Source organism: Pituophis catenifer, unplaced genomic scaffold, assembly GCF_029215685.1.
Source record: "Pituophis catenifer annectens isolate HBS135680 unplaced genomic scaffold, rPitCat1.0.hap2 SCAF_3, whole genome shotgun sequence".
In the NCBI taxonomy this organism is placed as follows: Eukaryota; Metazoa; Chordata; class Lepidosauria; order Squamata; family Colubridae; genus Pituophis; species Pituophis catenifer.
Genome location: NW_027256883.1, coordinates 53,403,241 through 53,421,894, shown reverse-complemented (window position 1 = coordinate 53,421,894; position 18,654 = coordinate 53,403,241). Strand labels below are relative to the sequence as shown.

At 35.7% G+C, this 18,654-nt stretch overlaps 1 protein-coding gene across 1 annotated transcript in view; it reads left to right on the top strand.

The window, feature by feature from the left end:
* The first annotated feature begins 7,264 nt into the window (after window positions 1-7,264).
* The window catches only part of PPP4R1 (protein phosphatase 4 regulatory subunit 1), a 42,218-nt gene continuing 30,828 nt past the window's right edge, over window positions 7,265-18,654 (top strand). The window contains exons 1-3 of the mRNA XM_070942375.1: window positions 7,265-7,365; window positions 7,873-7,917; window positions 18,124-18,259. Coding sequence (XP_070798476.1) covers window positions 7,359-7,365; window positions 7,873-7,917; window positions 18,124-18,259 — 188 coding nt within the window. The 5' untranslated portion in view covers window positions 7,265-7,358. The remainder of the gene's footprint in view (window positions 7,366-7,872; window positions 7,918-18,123; window positions 18,260-18,654) is intronic.

Genomic DNA, 18,654 nt, shown 5'->3' with positions numbered 1-18,654 from the left:
ATCATTGCAGTTGTTGCAGATGGTGCTGTGAAGAAATATATTACCAGGATGTGAAAGATCCACATATGAATCTATAAGGATAACACAAGCTGTTGGAATTAGTATACACGGAATATATTAAGGAAATCTCAATAAATATATGAGTATCTCAAATCAATGTTTCTTATCAATAAGAAACTTTTGTCAGGAAGTTATTACTAGCCAGAACTACTGGGCATAGGTACACATTGGCAAATCAAAATTTGTCTCTGCATAAGACATTAATGATCACTAGAAAAAAGAAATAGAAATATAGAAATAGAATTATTGGCCACGTGTGATTGGAGACACACAAGGAATTTGGCTACGGTGCATAAACTCTCACTGTACTGTACATACAAGCAACAAGTGATAATCATAATCATAAAATACAATTATCATAAATCATAGATACAACAGTCAATGGTTGTCATAGGTTACTAAAGCAATCAACATAAATCGTAATAGGATGCTAAATAAAAGCAATCAACATAAATCATGAGATACAATAACAAGTTATAGTCATAAGAATCTAAGGAAATACGTATGTACCTATTCCATACATAAAAAATATGGAATAGGTGCATGAGAAAAAGCACATAGACCTTTGAGGAAAAATTTTTTTTTGCTCAGTTGCTTCTTCTGACAGCCAAGAAACAACTCATTGTCATACTGGGATTGTGACACCTCTCTTAACAAGGGAGGTAAAGCAGCCAATCATTTGCCTTTGTTCTAGTATTATAGTTTTTGTTGCTCAAGGAAACAAAGCTAAGAGAGACAGGTTTGTCACTTATACTCATTTTATTTATTTCTACAAAATATTATATGGTGCTTAGACTCAAGGCTGTCCTTAATTAACCAACATTCATAACTTACAACTCCCCCACAAATTAATTATTCACACTTCCTAACTACATGGTTAGGAAGCTAACCATACTAAGTATATGGTAGCTTTTAGACTGCTAACACCAAAGATTCAGTGGAATAGACTTATCTCGAGTACCTTCTTGAAGGCTATGAAATTTAGGATATTTCACACCTCAAGAAATGTTCCAGAGTATGAAGGCAGTTATTAGAGAAGAAAGGTCATTGGATCACTATGCCTTTCACTCATATGGAGTGGGAATTCTCAGTAGATGGTTCCTGCATAAACGACAATTTTCTTTGCTCACAACCATTTTCTACCCCATTTCCTTGTTTTTCACATCAAGTATACTCTATAACAAATGGCTAATATTGCTTTGTACATAAACATTCTAAAAAGCAAGTCATCTGAATTTTTATACTGGTTACATTTCAGTGTGGACCTAAGCATGCTTAACAGTGTTGGACAGGGATCAAAATATTCTAAATTAATTCAGTAATTCATTTTTAAAATGCTTTCATGAACATAAACTGCAGATCTAATCACATCTACTCTACCTACCAGAGCACAGAGGCAAGGAATGCTGCAAATCCCTTCTCCCAAGAAGGTATATTATCTATTGGGACCAAGAAGAAAGACCTTCTCATTCCTCTGGTTCCTTCCCTTTGAAACATTATCCCCACAGAAAGTAAGATTGACAACCTGTTTGACACTCTTTTCACAAGGCCCTGAAGACCTGATTTTGCCAACAGACCTGGGGAACCCAGAATGGGATGTGGCCCATCAAGTGGCTTATTTGACTGACTGATTATTGTCTTCAGGGAGGTGAGGGGTTATTACTTTTTATTGGGCTTTTTTTTTTTTTTGAGATTTTTATCTTTGTAAACTGCCCAGAGTCACAGAGAATGAATTAGGCAGCCATATAAATTTTCATTCATTCATTCATTCAGGCAGTCAGTCAGTCAGTCATTCCTAAATACATCCTTGAATTTGAAGCAGGAATTTGCAATGGAAATTTCTCTTTTTCCGTATTTTCCATTTGTAGCTAATGTTTTAAATAAAATTATATTAATTATAAAATTAGTATCCTGGGTGATTACTAAAATTTTTGGACCGCTAAATAGTATTTTATATTGAAATCTGTGGGTTATAATCTGGTTACATGAACATAGAGAACTTATTTGTTATGGTGTTCAGCATATGAATTTTTTGTGTGTGTCATTTGGAAAATATGAACTACAATATTTGGCAATGCAAAGTGCAACATTCACCCTGTTGTGAATGTCTACACTGCCTGTGATTAAATGTACCTTCATATGAAAAGCTCTCTACTTCCTTAGAACTCATTATGTTATTGAAATTTTCTCCTATACAACTTAAAATTGTTTTTCTATATGGTAATTTAAACATTATTTCATATCCTGCATTTAGTAGAACAAACAATAGTTTATGGCATTTTTATGAGTAACAACTGTCAGGTACTTGATATGTACTGTAACATCTAACACTTGATACTTTATGAGGGTCAAACATACCTAATTCCTTCAATTTCTCCTTCTAATTTTTATTTGTGTGTGGCACCATCTTTGTTAATCTTTTTCTGAACCTCATCTATACTTTTAAGTCATTCTCATTTTAATCCACGTTTCTGAGAGATAGGATTCTTCATGAGCCAAAGAATCCAGACACGTAGCTGTTTTTGTTTGTCACAGCAGTAAATCACCATAATTTTCCTCATCTTCTGACAGGGAATACTTTCTTCTCCGCTTCTCCGTTCCTTAAGGTTCCAATTTTTTTCCTATCCAGTAAGATTTGTTGTATGTCTTCCTATTAAGTCTCATGGCCAATTTCTTCCAACAAAACCTGAAAGCAGAGTATATAAATCCATATATCACTAAAACTCTTACCATGACCTTTAACTGGGCAAAATAGTGCAGTAACTTTTGAACCAAGGTACTTCAAATGGGCTAGCCTACAGAAAGCTTCCAAAACCTGGGGATCATGATTACCAAGGAAATGAAAGTTGTGGCTGCTTCAGTGCTACTGGCTGCTACTGTGCTACCAGGTTGTTGCAATCACATTATCTTCATTTTCAACATTCTGAAAGTTTTCCAGTCAGTCTCACAATCCCTCACTCATTCCCCCATTTAGCAGCAGTCACTTTCCTGCATATTAGAAAGGGATGGGATGGGATGGGATGGGAATGGGAAAGTTCCAAGATTCCAACAAGGAAACCCACTGGTGAAACCAAAAGTTGGAAGATGCTCCTGCTACACTGCTTTTTTGCCTGCCTTTGGAAGTATCTCTAAAACAATGACCCAGTGGGGCACAGGGTGTCTAATACTTTCTAGATCTCTTGCCATGCACATATGTTCACACAACTTTCCTTCAAGCTTGAAAGTTCCCATTCTATGTTCTCTTCATAATCTTAAATATCAAAGTGTGGTCCTTCATTATTCTACTGCTTAGTGAATCTTCTTGCAGTTCCTGCGTATTGTTTCCTCGCTGTTAACAGAACCTTTGCTTCCACTTTTCTATTGGTAGCTTTCCATTGGACCCTTCCTTTCATTCTATGTCCACTTATTTTATAGAAATCAGTGACAAAGCGTTTGCTTCACCCATTCTCCACCCAGACTTTTCTTATCTTTTCTTATCTGAATATTGAGCTAGTTTGCAGCTGGTAGTCCTACTGCATTAAGCAAATGTGATTTTTAAAAAATACCATGGCTATTTAACAAGCCATAGTACAATAACCAGTTCACCCATAATTTTAATAAGCCCTCCAATGGTTTAGAGATTTGTGAAGAAGCCCTTGTGTTTTTTTCAGGGTGGTAGGGTATGAGGTTACAGATTGTAACTATTTAAATGGTAAAATGTTATTATTTATATTGTACTTTTTGTATTTATGTATTTATTTAAATACCGGTAAATGTATATGGCTGCCATACAACTCTTGGCGACTGTGAAAATAAAAAAAAATACAGTAAGAATATATTTCACAACCAACTGAAACACAAAGTGGCTAATGAACACAACATATGCCAGCAGGGTGGGCTTGTTTCCCCTGACTATCTCCATGCATGGAAAAACAACTTGGTCTTTAAGTCTTTCCAAAAGATGAGTGAAGTTGGGGTCAACCTAATCTCAAGCAGTATGGCATTCCAACACACAGGGACAGCTTTGAAAAGACGCTTTAAATTGTTTTATCTGTATTTGTATGCAATATTCTTCACATGGGAAGAATGTAAATAGGCAGGCAGGTTTTAATTAAATAAGGGCAGATGTACATAATTAATGTATTAATTATGATTTTTAATATGAGAGTGCTTTTGGACTTTCATGATATAGTTTTTGAAGTTTTATTATTTGCTCCATTTTACAATATTGCAATCTGGATAGTTATTAATGATACCTATACTAAACTCAACCTCCCCACCCTTCTTCTCCGGGATAGGTACTGCAGATTATGTGCTACATAGAACAACTTTCAAATGGCCTATGGTAAGATGTAATGTAATGATACCATACCTGTATCTGACTATACCAGTTGAATCTGGAATTTCCTTCTTTTGTAAGAGGAACTGTAACCACAGTAGTTTTACAAGAAGGTTGAGGTAGCAAATGTAGAAGTCATTAATGCAGTGGTCATTAAATGAATCAATTGTTTGCAATGAGACATTTTTGCTAAAAGCTGGAAATAAAGGCAGTTTTTGGCAAAAATATCATAAAATGTGATGTCATGATTGTAGGACGCTGCAAATGGTTGTAAATGTGGGCCAATTGCCAAGACCCTGAAATGAGGTCACATGACCACAGAGAGGGCCCAGCCTTTGGAATGTCAGAACTCAGAGGTAAGTACCTTGGGGCGGGGGGTGTCCATTGTAACTTTAACTAGTTACTAAGTATTTTTTCCATATTATAGATTGTAATCCAATATTATTGTCTCTATATGATAGATTAGAAGCAGGTGAGACTATTAGCTGATTTTTAATATAAGCCTTACTTTACGTATTAGCTTCAAAATTTCATTTAAGTTCTACCCTTGATTTATCCTTGCAATTGGAGGACAAACGTTATCTCACTACTGATTTTCATTATACTATGCCCTTATAACATTGCCTTCATTCCATTTCCATGCTACAACTGAAGCAAATTTTAACTATTCCTATGTTAAAATAGTGCTCCTCCTTTTCTCCCAATGCACTTTTTGCCAATGGGAAAATGGCATATCTAGTACTTTTCATTGATTATGTAATATTGTGAGATGCAGGGTCTGCCCAACTCCTACTGACCAATTTAAATTTCTGAAGGCACATCCTCTTTGTTATGATCTCTAAGAATTATCCTCCATAGCCATCTTTGCATGGGCTAAGGGGGTAAGCAGGTAGGCGGCTTCCGCGAAGGCATCTACCTAAGTGATATCTGCCAGGCGCTTTCTGATACATTAATAAGGCAATGCAGCTTTCTTATAAATATTGGTTTCATCTTTTTAAAAAGAACTGCACCTGTTTTTTAAATAAGGATTTCATATTTATCATGTTGAAAAAGAACTATATCTATTTTTAAAAAGTAGTGCTTTTAAGAAAGGGCTAGTCCTATGCTGCAAAGTTTGATATAAACTAGAAGAGACAGGTTCTAACTGTTGTCTGTGGCTGGTTCTGCCATCGCAGAGTAAATTATATCTTTTCTGCTGTATACATTTGGCTGTATTTTTTTAAACTTTGGACTAATTCCTGATACTGCTCTTTGCCAACAGTGGCCTGCCTTTGCAGCATTACCAGGTGAAACTTGTTCATTATCAATCGCTCTCTCCTGTTTACCTCCCCCCCCCCATTCCATGCCTACAACTTTTTTGCCAGTTATTTGGACAGATTTAGCTCTTTCATAAGAATGCCAGACTTATAACCTGACACAGCATAGGCATTGAGGACATTGGGGTCTGCAACCTATTAATTAGACAACTTGATAGGTAGCTAAGCATGCTACACTAAGCACTTCCTTATACTAGTTCATATCACATTAGACAAAGTGATTGGTGGCTGTTTTCCTGTTGGCAGATGATGCATGGTGGAGGACTCCACCAATCCTTTTCTTTAAAGTGTTGTGCATTAAAACAGTAAGGATAGCAATAGTTATCAGCTCATTATTGTGATAGAATGGAGCTAGCAACCGAAGCAGCAAATTTGCCAGCATGCTTTTCTGCAGAAAAGAAAGAAAAATAGCACATTAATGTGGCCATATGACACTTTAATGCTATAATCCTATGAGATTTCAACCAGGGAACTCCTATCTGACAATATTTCTGACCATTAGGCTATTTTTCCATCAAATTATTGTATCTTCAATCTCAGTGTACTTGTATATGAGCCTAAGGATTCTTATTATTGTGTCTTTCCTTCACATAGTAGTTTGCATTCCAAACCATAGTTTCAGATTAATTTTTTGTACAATTTCTTATACTGCCAAGAGATAAGATAAAGCATGAATTTGCTGCATTGTGACACCAATTCTGAAAGGTAGTTCTTCATAGAATGACATCATAATGGTTTAATCTATTGCTGTGCCAGACATCAATAGCTCCATTTGCCATCTTATAAACCAAAGGGGTCACCTACAGTTAAAATAGTGAGTTCAATTTTATCATTCCAGTTTATAGTTAGTTAAATGTAATGCAGAATATCCTACATAGGAAAATTGTGCTACATAATAAAAAGCTTCTAAGGTAACCTAGATAGGGGTTAAAAGCATCCATCAAGAAAAAGATGAAGTCAGTGACAACGCGAACAATGCCAAGACAACATTCGCTCATAAGGGGTGGGAAACGAGTGTCTGATCCAAGAAAGAGAAGTGTGTAAAGGACACCTAACTAACAATCTTCAAGCTCAATTATGAAACGGTGCCACTGCCCACCAGGGCCAGAGAAACCAACATCTCAAATTTCATGTCTTTCAACCAATTTTAAGGGAGAGCGGGGGGGGGGGGCAAGGTCGGGTCCGAGTCAAGTGAAGCCATTCTCAGGACAAGAGCTGGACCCTGGGAGGGGCGCGCCAATTTGCCATGTGGCTTTTTTTTTCGAGCGGGCTAAAGCCATTCATTCCGCATTACCGATTCCGGCTGGGCCTGTCCGGCCGGGATAAACCGCTCTTACAGGGCTGCGCCCGGCTCAGGCGGCTCTCGAGGCTGCGGTGAGTCAGTCGGAGGAGAGGTGAAAAGCAGAGCTGCTCAGCTTGTCTGAGGCAGGCTCGCCCGCCTGCTTGCCTGCCTTCCCTCCCTGGCGGAGGCGGGGGCAACCGTTTGTGTCCGACTCAGACCCCTCCCTCTCTGGCTCGCTCGGTGTGAGACTCTCCCGGGGACGCCCGGAAACGCGCCTGGGCCCAAAGGCCTCAAGCCAGCCGTCTTTTCCCTCAGCCCTCGCTTCTTGGTGCCCTTGCGGTTAAATGTAGCCCCTGGAACAGGCGGGGAGGTTTGCAGGAACATGGCGGGTAGGTAGCACCTCCCTTCCACCCCAATTCCCCCCACCCCATCGTCCCGTTGCGAGAGCCCCCTCCTCGGAACAAATAAGTCCCAAAAGGAAAGGCAGCGGCGCCTTAGAGAGAGAGAGACACCCCCAGGCAACTCCCCGATTTGGGTGGGGTATCTGGGGCCTCTCTGCCCGAGTTGCACGGGGTGTGCGCCTGTGCAACTATGGTGAAAAAGTGTGGGGTGTGTTTTTTCCCCCTCTTCTTTTGAAAAAAAGATCTGCGGCTCGCTCGCGTTTCTCAGTCACAGTGAGGTAGGAAGGGCTTGTGGGATTTGTTGGCAGAGGGAGGCGTCCCCCTTCCGTCTCTCTTCCCTCGGAGTGTGAATGTGAGGAGGGGGCGAGGTGTGGGGTCGGGTGCCAAAAGGAGCTCGTAATGAGGCTGGGGTGGGTTGGTGGGGGAGGGCGCCGCGCGGAGTCCCTCGGCGAGAATTCACGTTGTCTTTTGTTTTGTCTTAATCCGCCTGCCCAGATCTGTCGCTGCTCCAGGAGGACGTTCAGGAGGAGATAGACGGATGTGAGTATCCCCAGCCGCCGCCGCCGCCTTCCCCCTTTGCACATGGAAGGCCCTCCCAGCCCTGCTGCTAACTGGGGAGGGCCGGGGGCGGGCCCACTTCCTTCTCACCCGGAAACTCTGGGTGCCCCCCGAGTCTTGAGAGAAATGGGGAGAGGGAACCCGTCTCTTTTCAAGCGCGGTTGGTGCCTTGGATGAAATACGGGAGGGGCAGAGGAGTATTTTGTTGACCTCTTTTAATTTTGTTTCCGTGAATGGAGGGTTTGAAATCGTGAGGGCGGCCCAAGTTGCATTGTGGGAGGAAGTAGCCAAGCTCAGCTGTCCCTCATTTGAGGGCATTTAGACGTACTGCATGGCTTGCAAAAGTATCTGTGGGTGCCTTTACTTCCTTGGCAGGCCCTGAACTGAAAATGGGGAATGCTATGAATTTGATGGGTTGGTTGGGTTTAATAGCATGGTTGCTAGTCTTTTGATGAATGTGATGTAGGTCATGTGGTGCTTCTGAGCTTCCACTTTACTACTCCTGCCTTTGAAGGGAGTTGTTTATTTCTTGCCACTGAAATTGGTTTAAGGTGGAAATACAGGAATTGATTTTCTTTCTGGTTATAATGTTTATATGTTTAATTCATCCCTCAACTGAGGGATGTATTCGTTTTTGGGCTAGTTGATGCAGTGAAGAACAGTTTACTTTCTATAAAAAATTTTTAAAAATACGGTAGTGTCTTTGATCTTGAGTAATATTGAGGTAAATAGTTTTCTGGATAGAATAACTGCTTCTACAGTGCAAACAGAAATAATTCTTTATGTACCCCAAATCTACTCTGGAGAGATATGGAAAACTTAGTAAAAGATCTGGGGTGGTGCAAAGCAGGCGCTGTATAGAAAAGGGGGATGTCCAGCAGTTCAAATAAATATTTATTTGCATTGGGTTATATTTTGCTTCAGTTTTAGAAAAAATGCAAGTTAATTTCTATTTTAAATAAATTTGGTGATGGATTTGCAGTTGGGTGGGTGTAGAAGGGATTTCCTTCTGAGACTTGCTGCCAATTGGAAGGACTAATTAATTCAAGAAATGTATTTACTTAAAAACAGGTGTAAGTGTTTGAAATAGGTTGCATTTGTACTGTCTGTAATTTGGCATATTCTGTTAATTCCTGGAAAAGTGTATCTTTTAAAAAGAAGCAAATATGCTAACAGTCCATGAAACTTTGTAGCCTTTCCCAACCTATTTATTTTCATGATATGTTTGGCCAGAGTTCACATAATTCTGAGCCAGTACTCAGGATGATGGGGAATTTTGGGAGTTACAGTACAATTTATCTGAAGGTTATTATTTATTATCGATCAGGTTTGGAATATCTGTGAATTATGCCTCAGAGACTTGAATTTTTTAAAGTCAATTTGTGGATTCAGCATTTCGATATCGTAATATAGAAACTTTTAAAAAGGCTGCCATGCAGGAGGTCTTGTCCATTTGAACAGTATCAGATTCATTTTGACTGGCTAATGAAATATGAAATCGCAGAAGACAAAACAACAAGATAGCTCTATAGTATTTGTTGTTCAGCCAGTACTCATTATATTGCCCTCAACTAGCCTTTATTTGTTTTCTGGACAAGTCTAGATATTTATTTCAAAAAGTAGAAGTTGTAGAAACGTAACATTTTCCACTCCTGTAAGCTTAGTTATAAGGAATGCAAAGAATTCTTGGATGTGAAATATAAAATATAGTGATTAGCTGTGCAGAATATCAATTTATTTTTTTAAAGAATTTTTTATTTGTTTTAATGATTGACAGGTACAGGGCTTGGCAAGCATAGATTGAGTATATTGGCCTCCGTAGGCACTAATGAAAATCCTTGATATAATGGAAAAGTGAACTAACAATGAAAAAATCAGAAGTGATTGTATTTGAATTATATATATCACCAATAAAGATGTAAAACAGTTTGATACTGTTTATTATAACATCTTTTTTGAGTGACTCAAATGCCATCTGCCTGGAGACATACATTGTATGTAATTATTTCCTGGCCATTAACTTTTAGATTGAATTACTGTGTATCAGAGTTTATCTTGCAAAGTTTCTAATTTGTAAGGGCAATTTTAGGGGAAAGTAAAATTGTTTTCTAATTGTAAACAATGTTCTAGCATTCATCTTGTACAGCTGAATTCACATTAATATTCACAGGGTTGTTTTCTCTCTTCCTTTGCTAACGCATGAAAGTGGCATTTGTCGTATGAGCTTTCATGCCTTTACTTTCTTGATTATTAGAGTTACAGTGGGAAAATTTTATCAAAGAGGAGTATCTTTTAATGAGTGCTTGACGTGTTTGAAATCTATATTAGCTTCATTTCCTGTAAAAGTCATCTTTGTGCCAAAGTTCTTCAACTGAGAACACATTATTTCTTGTTCTTACATGTTTTATTTTGAACGTTGTACCCTGTGTGTTCCTTGAGTAGTGCAGCTGTCTTGGCCCTCTATACAGAGGCTATAGAAATGTTCATCAAAATATTTTATCTGTACTCAGAGATTTATGGATAAAGGTAGAATCTTTACCTGGCCATAAGTGAGGCACTGATAATGCCAGTAAATTGAATTGCATGTTATAAATTGATCTCCTAGTAGAGTCTGGTTGGTGGGTATTTTAGCCTAGAATTCAAATTGCAATATGCAATTTTTTGTGTTCCTAGGTGTGGCATTTCATGCCTTAGGAAAGAAGGAGGCTAAGTTCTTTATTTTTTCATTTGAGAGTTTGTACTCTAAAATTACTTTACGCAAAAACAGTGGCCCAATTTCTAATCTCTAAATAGTGTCTAATTAGACTTGGGGTTGTATTCCAGTTAATCAGTTTTGAGAACACTATCTTTCCATCTATCAGGATTAACAAGGGTATTTTGGTTTTTGTTAACCTTTTCTTAGTTTCGTTCGCTCTGCCAGTAATTTTCAAACAAATTAGAAAACAGCAATTCTAAGGAAACTGCTGCCATATGGCCTTTTACCAGAGTTTGTATTATACATGGTCTATGAGAGGGCTAAAGAGATTCTTAGGAAACATTTTGGATGCAGAGTATTTAATTTAGGCAAAATATACAAAAAATTTAAATCCTGAAAGCTGATCTCTGTTGGGGACCAGTTTGCTACTTTACCATTTTAGCTATGTCAAAATATTAGAAAGCATTTTACAAGGCATTCTTTTTAATGAATACATTTGCCCTTGTAGTTCTGGAACCACTGGAATATTAAAATGATATGTCAGTGTTGGCGAACCTTTTTGGCACTGAGTGCCGAAACGGGAGCGTGCACAGGGGAGCACCAGAAACTGGAAGAGCAGTTCCCTGTTTTGCATGCGCGGGAATGCCAGAAACCGGAAGAGCAGTTCCCCAGCATGCATATGCACACCAGGAAGCTGAGCTTCCATTTTCCGGTGTGCATATGCACCCCGGTCACCTGGTCTTCCGGTTTCTGACACACATGTGCATGTGAAGACCAGCTGGCACACTAGAAACCAGAAGCTCAGCTTCCCGGCACACATATGCATGCCAGGCAGTTGCTTTTCTGATTTCCGGCACTCCCGCGTGTGCAAAGACCAGCAGCGGAACCCAGAAGAGTAACTGGCGGTGGCTGGTGTTCCACTTCCGGCACACGTGCTATAGGTTCGCCTTCACAGTGATAGATCATGTTTTCCATTATTACACTTTTTACAGAGACAAAGTACATTAGTTTTATTAACTTAATAAATTTTGTATAGTAGTTATAAAGACAAGAAGGAGACCCACTATTATTTGTAAATAAATTACACATATTATGTACTATTGTGTAGTTTGCATACTGACAATTATATTCTTCTTGAACCATTGTTGTTGAGTTGTATGTATACAATGTATACAATTAATTCGTTATTTAGGAACACAATGAAAAAAAATGCTAAATTCCTATAGCTGAACTTGAATACTTGAATTTCAAGGTTAATATAATTGCCATTTTGAATGTAATAGTATATTGTTCTGTGATACAAATATTGCACTCAATTACCAATACTCAAATGCTAAAAACATAGCTAGCCTTTGAAAGAATTAAATACTTTTTATATAAATAAACTTTTCTAACTAATTTGTTTATTATAATCCTTGGTTAGCATTTTCCCATTATCCCTACAATCTTGTGGACTATTAAATTGATTCTTCTTTAATATATATAGAATGAATTAATTGCACAAGGTTTTTTCATTCTTATTTATGCAAATACCAATGCTACATTTTGAATGACTTCCCATTTTAAAAGTTCACTCTAGTTCAGGAATATATCTCCAGCAGTCCTAACCTATATTTTTTGAGAAAGAACTATGTCACAATGGAACATATGCAAAGATGAATATAGATAAGACCTTCAGAGACACTGCAGCAAGATAATAAAATCTTAGCATTTTATATATGGGTTTTTCCAAAACTGAAATTAGAAACCTTGTAATGTAGTAAAAAAAACTCTGGCTTATTTCATGTTTTCATTATAAAAATATTGAGTACTATATAACATAGTGCTGTGAAAATGGGAGAAATTTCCAATACTTTAAATGAATTTGCATCATGTTCATCATATCTGTTTAATAATCTATAATAAATTAATATGTTATACTGTCTCATATAAATATCTCAAAAGCTGTTTCTGTATTCAAAGCATTAAACTGAACTGAGCTAAATTGAACTGAGAGATTTGAACAGAAAGTGGTTTAAACATATTTAAATAAAAAATATTAAATATAATACTGAAATAATACTGAAAAATAATTAGCTAAGTAAAATATGCTTGAATTGCTGTATTCATGTTTACAGTTATCTGAAAAATACCTTGAAAAAATTACTTAGCAACTTTTTAAAAGTTTCAATCATATTAGTATCATCTTTCAAAACAATTATCTTTGTATGAAATGATCATTTTTCTTAAATGAAATATTTTATTAATTTATGTGTTCTCTTTTGCTTCAAAGTAGACTTAAATATTTTACAAATCTTTATAAATATAGACGTGGATGACTGTTAGCAATTTATGATAATGCAAAAAAGGCCTAATCTTGCATCAGGGTTCCCATTGTGATGTATCTACCATTAAGTCAGTAACAAAAAACTGATTTACATCTATACTATAGAGCTGAAGTACAAATAAGAAAGCATGTGGAGACAACTGGAATACCTATCTCTGTGAAAAGAGTTAATATTGGGAATTTCATCTTCCCATTGTTCATTCAAAAAAATGCAATAATGGAAATGCTTTTTTTTACTTGTTACAAGCATTCCTCTTGCAAGAAGACTGTATTAGGAGAAACCTTGTTAGATTGGTAGTGTAATCAAAATGGCTGAAGTGGATTCCACTGATGGCATATACACGAAAGAATCAGAATCAACCACCTTTTTGGAAATAGAGGGTATTTTGTAAGACTTCTCTGTAACTGGATTTTCAAAAATGTTTAAAATATCTGTAAAGTGATTAAATGCTTTAGTTTTAGTTTTACTGTACAGCATTTCATGGCTCGGTACTTATAGAAAGTTATGTACAGAAACAAATACAAATTTACACTTGATAAAAGGTGTAGAACAATGTGACTTATGCAGAAGCTGATGCCAAATTTTCTCATATATTCTCTGTAAATAAATCTTAAAACAGTCTATAGATCTCAAAGAATCAGGTAAAACGTGGCCTCATGTTTATGGCCTCATGTTTAAATAAAATGATGCACCATTGATTGACATAAGTTAATTTCCATTAATGTGAGTCTTAACTTAAGGCATGTTAGTTTTACACACAACATTTATATCTGAAAAGACCTTTTTTTAAACATTAGCTCAAAATGGCTGAAGTGAAAATATTGATTTAAATGAAATGAGGACTTACAAAATTGAAAATATAAATTTAAACAAACTCAAAAGTTTTTATTTAGGATTTGTTTTATTAATATTATTGGAAATACTTTAAAATTACAGAAGCTAGCAGACCTGATAAATCTGATATGATCTGGAAAAAGCTAAGCAGAATGGGACCCACTTAATGCATCAGCATAAGAATACCAAAATCCACATCTTTGTAGACTAGCTTGGGAAGAAAGCAATTGCAAATGGTTTCCTAAAGAAATAGCCCAGAAGGAACAATGGCAACCATTTCAGTATTGTTGCCAAAAAAAAGCATAGTTTCACCAGGAATCAATTTAACTTGAAGACCTAACTTAAAAAAAAAAATACCTGTTTTGAAATATTGTGACTTAATAATGTACACTAAGTGTATATTCATTAGTTTTTAAGAAACAAAAAAAATCTAAGCTGGAAAATTTCAAAAAGGAAAACATTTCTAGTATTGCAAATTTTCTCTCATTAATGGGATGATTCTGTAAAGCATTAGACATTAGCTTAAAAAGCAAAAAAGAGATTGTGAAGCACTGCAAAGAATTTCCAAAGCTCTCAACATCTGTCCCAGAGAGCAACTGGAAGCCCCACTGTGCAAATATGCTTGCTTAGCATTTTAAAATAATACACGGCAAAATAAATAATCCTAATACTCTATCCTATCATTAGATTTTGCGAGAAACCTGCTTAGTGAAACCATTGGCATAATGTGTAACTAATGTAAAACAAATTCAGTTTTTGGAAAAAGATTGAAAGTAAACAGTATCCTTACTTTTTAACAATTGTGTGGATGCACTTGGAATGCTCTGTGCAATGCTGTTCCTCTCTTTTGCCAAATTATATTGTACAGTAGGGACCATTGTGAAAGAATTCCATAAAGTGATCCAATACTGGAAGTGCTTCTCTATGAACTTAGGTTGCAATGGCAAACTTCCGTTGGAATGATATCAGAATTGTTTAAAACTCATTGCTATGATGTATTCTTTGCCAGAGTTGCTGGGTCACCTAATGCAGCAAAACATAAACACACACAAATTGTCCATTGGCAAGAAGAACTGGTAGTATGCAATTGCACGCTGCTAATTAACTTGTAATTCAGAATTCTGGCTCATCATTGCAAGTGAAGGTTGCAGTGTTTGGACTTTTTAGGTTAGAACACTGAAGTGAGCATATATGATAGTTACACAGTTATAGACAATTTTTTCTCTTACTGTAATTCTACAAACTAGAATTCTAGAAAGGTTACTGAATGGTAGGGTGTTCATAATTGTCAAGAAGAAATAATGTTCACAAAGGATATATTTAACCTGTGGAATTGGTTTCCTAAAGATGTGATGTCAGCCATTTGTTTATGCTTCAAAAGTGATTGGAAATACTTATGGGGAAATACTCTGCTCAAAAAAATAAAGGGAACACAAGCAGAAGGCATCCTATATCTGAATGAATGAAATAGCCTTATTAAATACTTTGTTCGTTCCATACAGTAGTTTTGTGTTCCCTTTATTTTTTTGAGCAGTATATATGAATTGATAAATTGATGTGGTAGAAATGAGAACCTCAGCTGTTTACTCCATTTGCATAAACTAGTTTTAGATATATTTCTTTTTCCTCTCATATCATGCTTTTGCTTACTATTTCTTTCTTCTTTTTGTTGCTTTCAGAGAGGAGACTCTAAAGGCACATCTACAGTATATGGAGATAAGGCTATCAGTGCATGTATACAATATTAGAGATAGCAGGCCTTTCATTACCCGATTCCAGAGAATAGGAAGTGTGCTGATATATCTACAGACTCCTCTCATATCTGTTAACCACTGTGGGAAACAGAATGCAGGACCTAAGAAGTCTTTGATTGATATCGTAGGACACTTCTTTCTAGTTGTCTGCATAGCTGCATAACTATTGAATGGGACAGTTTACAAATGTAAACTTGTAATTATTTGTAATTAATTATTTTCCCTTTTTTATGAGAGATAATTTTTAGCCTATAGGATACATATTTAAATAGCATAGATAGCTAATGTGTTTGATTCAGTTTGTCTTCAATAGATTTTGTGAATAATACTGCTGATTTCTGCAAGAGGTGAATTGAATTCTTTAGTATGAGTGACTTAGACTAAACGTTGCCTTAAACTAAGGACAGTCTGGTTTTATACATTTTTCTAGCTTAACTATCTGATACTGTCATTTTCTTTACCACTTAATATGGTGAGGACTTTGATTTACTCTACCTCTGTAACTTAGTTCTCTTCCTTCCCTCCCATTGCATTTTTCTGTTTGGTATATCCTTCAATATCTTACTGCTGCTTGAAACTCAAATAATGTGTTCTCAAGACAGAAATAACTATTTACTTTTCCTCCTGTGGTGAAGATGTTGCTAATAATCCTGTTCTAATCTCTCATTATTTTTGCTTGTCACATTCAATCAATTTGCAAGTTAAACCTTTACACAGTAGTGTACAAATGCCTTTGATCTCTCAGCTAAAATTCTGGTTCATGCTCTGATAATCTAATACTCTTACTGTTTCTGCCAGATTCCCTTATAACTCTACAATGTCTGCTCACTTACTCAAAATTTGCCTTCCCCCCTAAATAATTCAGATTCTGTGGTGCTCTGCAACTGTGTTCCTCATGCATTTCACCCTGCTTTATTTTTCTTTAATTTCTGCATTGAACTATACTCACTTCATAAACTACTGTGTCTTCAAACTACTGTGTTAAACATCAAGACTGGTCACTTGAATCCTATTCAACTGGCTGTTAAGTCTCCTAGTACAGTTTTGCACTGAATATCTTATTAGTTTTTCTAATTTTCTGACAAGGCTTCCAACTTTATTCTTGATCCTTATTCTTGGTCAAACATTTCATGCTTGGTTCCAAATATACTTATACTGTGCCTCCTTTTAAGCATGTTTTATTTAATAAATCTGACTAGGTGTATTTGGTTTTGACTTTGTAGGGTATGTGAAATCTATTGCAGTGTGTAGAGTTGATGTTTCATTTTTATATAATTGGAATACTATAAATGTAATATGACATTTAACCTCAACCATTTTCCAGATGGATAATAACATTTAAATAAGCCTCACATTATAATTTAAATAAGCCACTTGGGGTCTTCTTTTAACATTAAAAGTTTAATCCAGCTGATATTGGCAATTTGGATTTTTAAAAAATAAGATTTTTTTATTGTTCAGCTAAATGAATTCTGAGAAATATTGATGCAAAGATCTTTAAAAACTACTTTGTTTTATTAACTGCTTATAATTCATGTGATTTTATTACTTTTATTATTTTGTTCCTCGAGATATCCAATCCTTGAAAAAAACATAATGCTTAAAATAAATCTAAGAACTGCATCAAGTTAATTATTACAACTGATTTCATATGGAAATTTGGTGTTGTATATTTTATAAGCAATACATTTTGACAGCAGATTTACTGATAGACTTTCTCATAAAGAATGGAAAATGTGAGCTCTGAATGTTTTGGAATTTTTAGCTATGTTTGAAAGGAAGTTTAAAAATACAGGTATATTGTCTTTGTTTTACCCATTTTTTATAGAATACTGAGTATGACTGGTATGTCTACAGCACTGAATCAGTTATGTAAAGCATGGAGCATCACAATAGTTGATCCTTTCATAGATTTCCTCAGATTTTTTTCATGTATAAAGGAAGTCATGCTTTTTAAAAAAATTGTTTGCATATAAGCAGTGCTTTGGCTTAAATATGAAGCCGAGATTCTACCCTTTGGAATCTTCAGTCATTTTAGTGGGTGAATACACATATTATGATTATAGATTTTTTATTCAGTATGACATGAATTATAAACAAAAACTGTCATTTGACTTTAGTCCTTTGTAAGTAACTTTAATTTACCATTTCCATACAAAAAGATTATATGATTTCTATAAATTTTAAAGTTTAGAAATTTGAGATATTAGAGATTTTTTTTTAGAATGAAGTGCAATATTTACATGGAAGGAAAATTAATCTGAATGTCATAATTCCTTGTCCAAAAGAAAAAAAATTCTCTGCCAGTGCCTCCATTGTTCTTAGTATGTTTAAAACAGACCTTTCTATTTAAGAAGACATTTATTTGATGAAATAATTTAAAATATTTTCCCCAGCAAATGCAGTTAAGTGTAAATTTCAAAAAGTCATTGCATCATTGCCCAAAAGCCTCTTTTGAAAGAGAAACCATTGTGAAAGATTCAGTTTTGAGAAATATTATTGCATAAGGCTTTAAGTATCCATCTGTTTTAAATCATAGAAATGTGATGATAAGAAATATTTCTGATGTCTCTGATAGTTGGTGTGGATGACTACATCTCAGAATCTGATGCGATTATTGTGTCTTCAGCCCTGGACTTTGTCTCACAAGATGAAATGTTGACGCCTTTGGGAAGATTGGACAAGTACGCTGCAAGCGAGAATATTTTTAATAGGTATGGTATATAGCCTAAGGAACAGAGTAAATATTTTATTGTGCCATTGTGTGTGTGTGTGTTAGTGATGTGTGTGTATGAGAGAGAAAGAGAGAGAGAATTTAATTTTTATATCATTTTGAAATTAAATGTATACCCAAATCTACCTTTTTTCTATTTTGTGGATTATATGCCCTTTTTCAGGGATTTTATGATATTTTATATAAAATTATAATAGTAAGAATCTTTTACTATGATCACAGAAAAACTAAACAATAGTAACTCAAATACTTTTAAAAATATGGTTAAACAAGGGGAACTGCAATGTTCATAGCTATTTACAAAGATAAGTCTAGGATACTGAAATATATGTATGATAAAAATGATCTTAATTATTCAATGTATTCTCAGTTGCA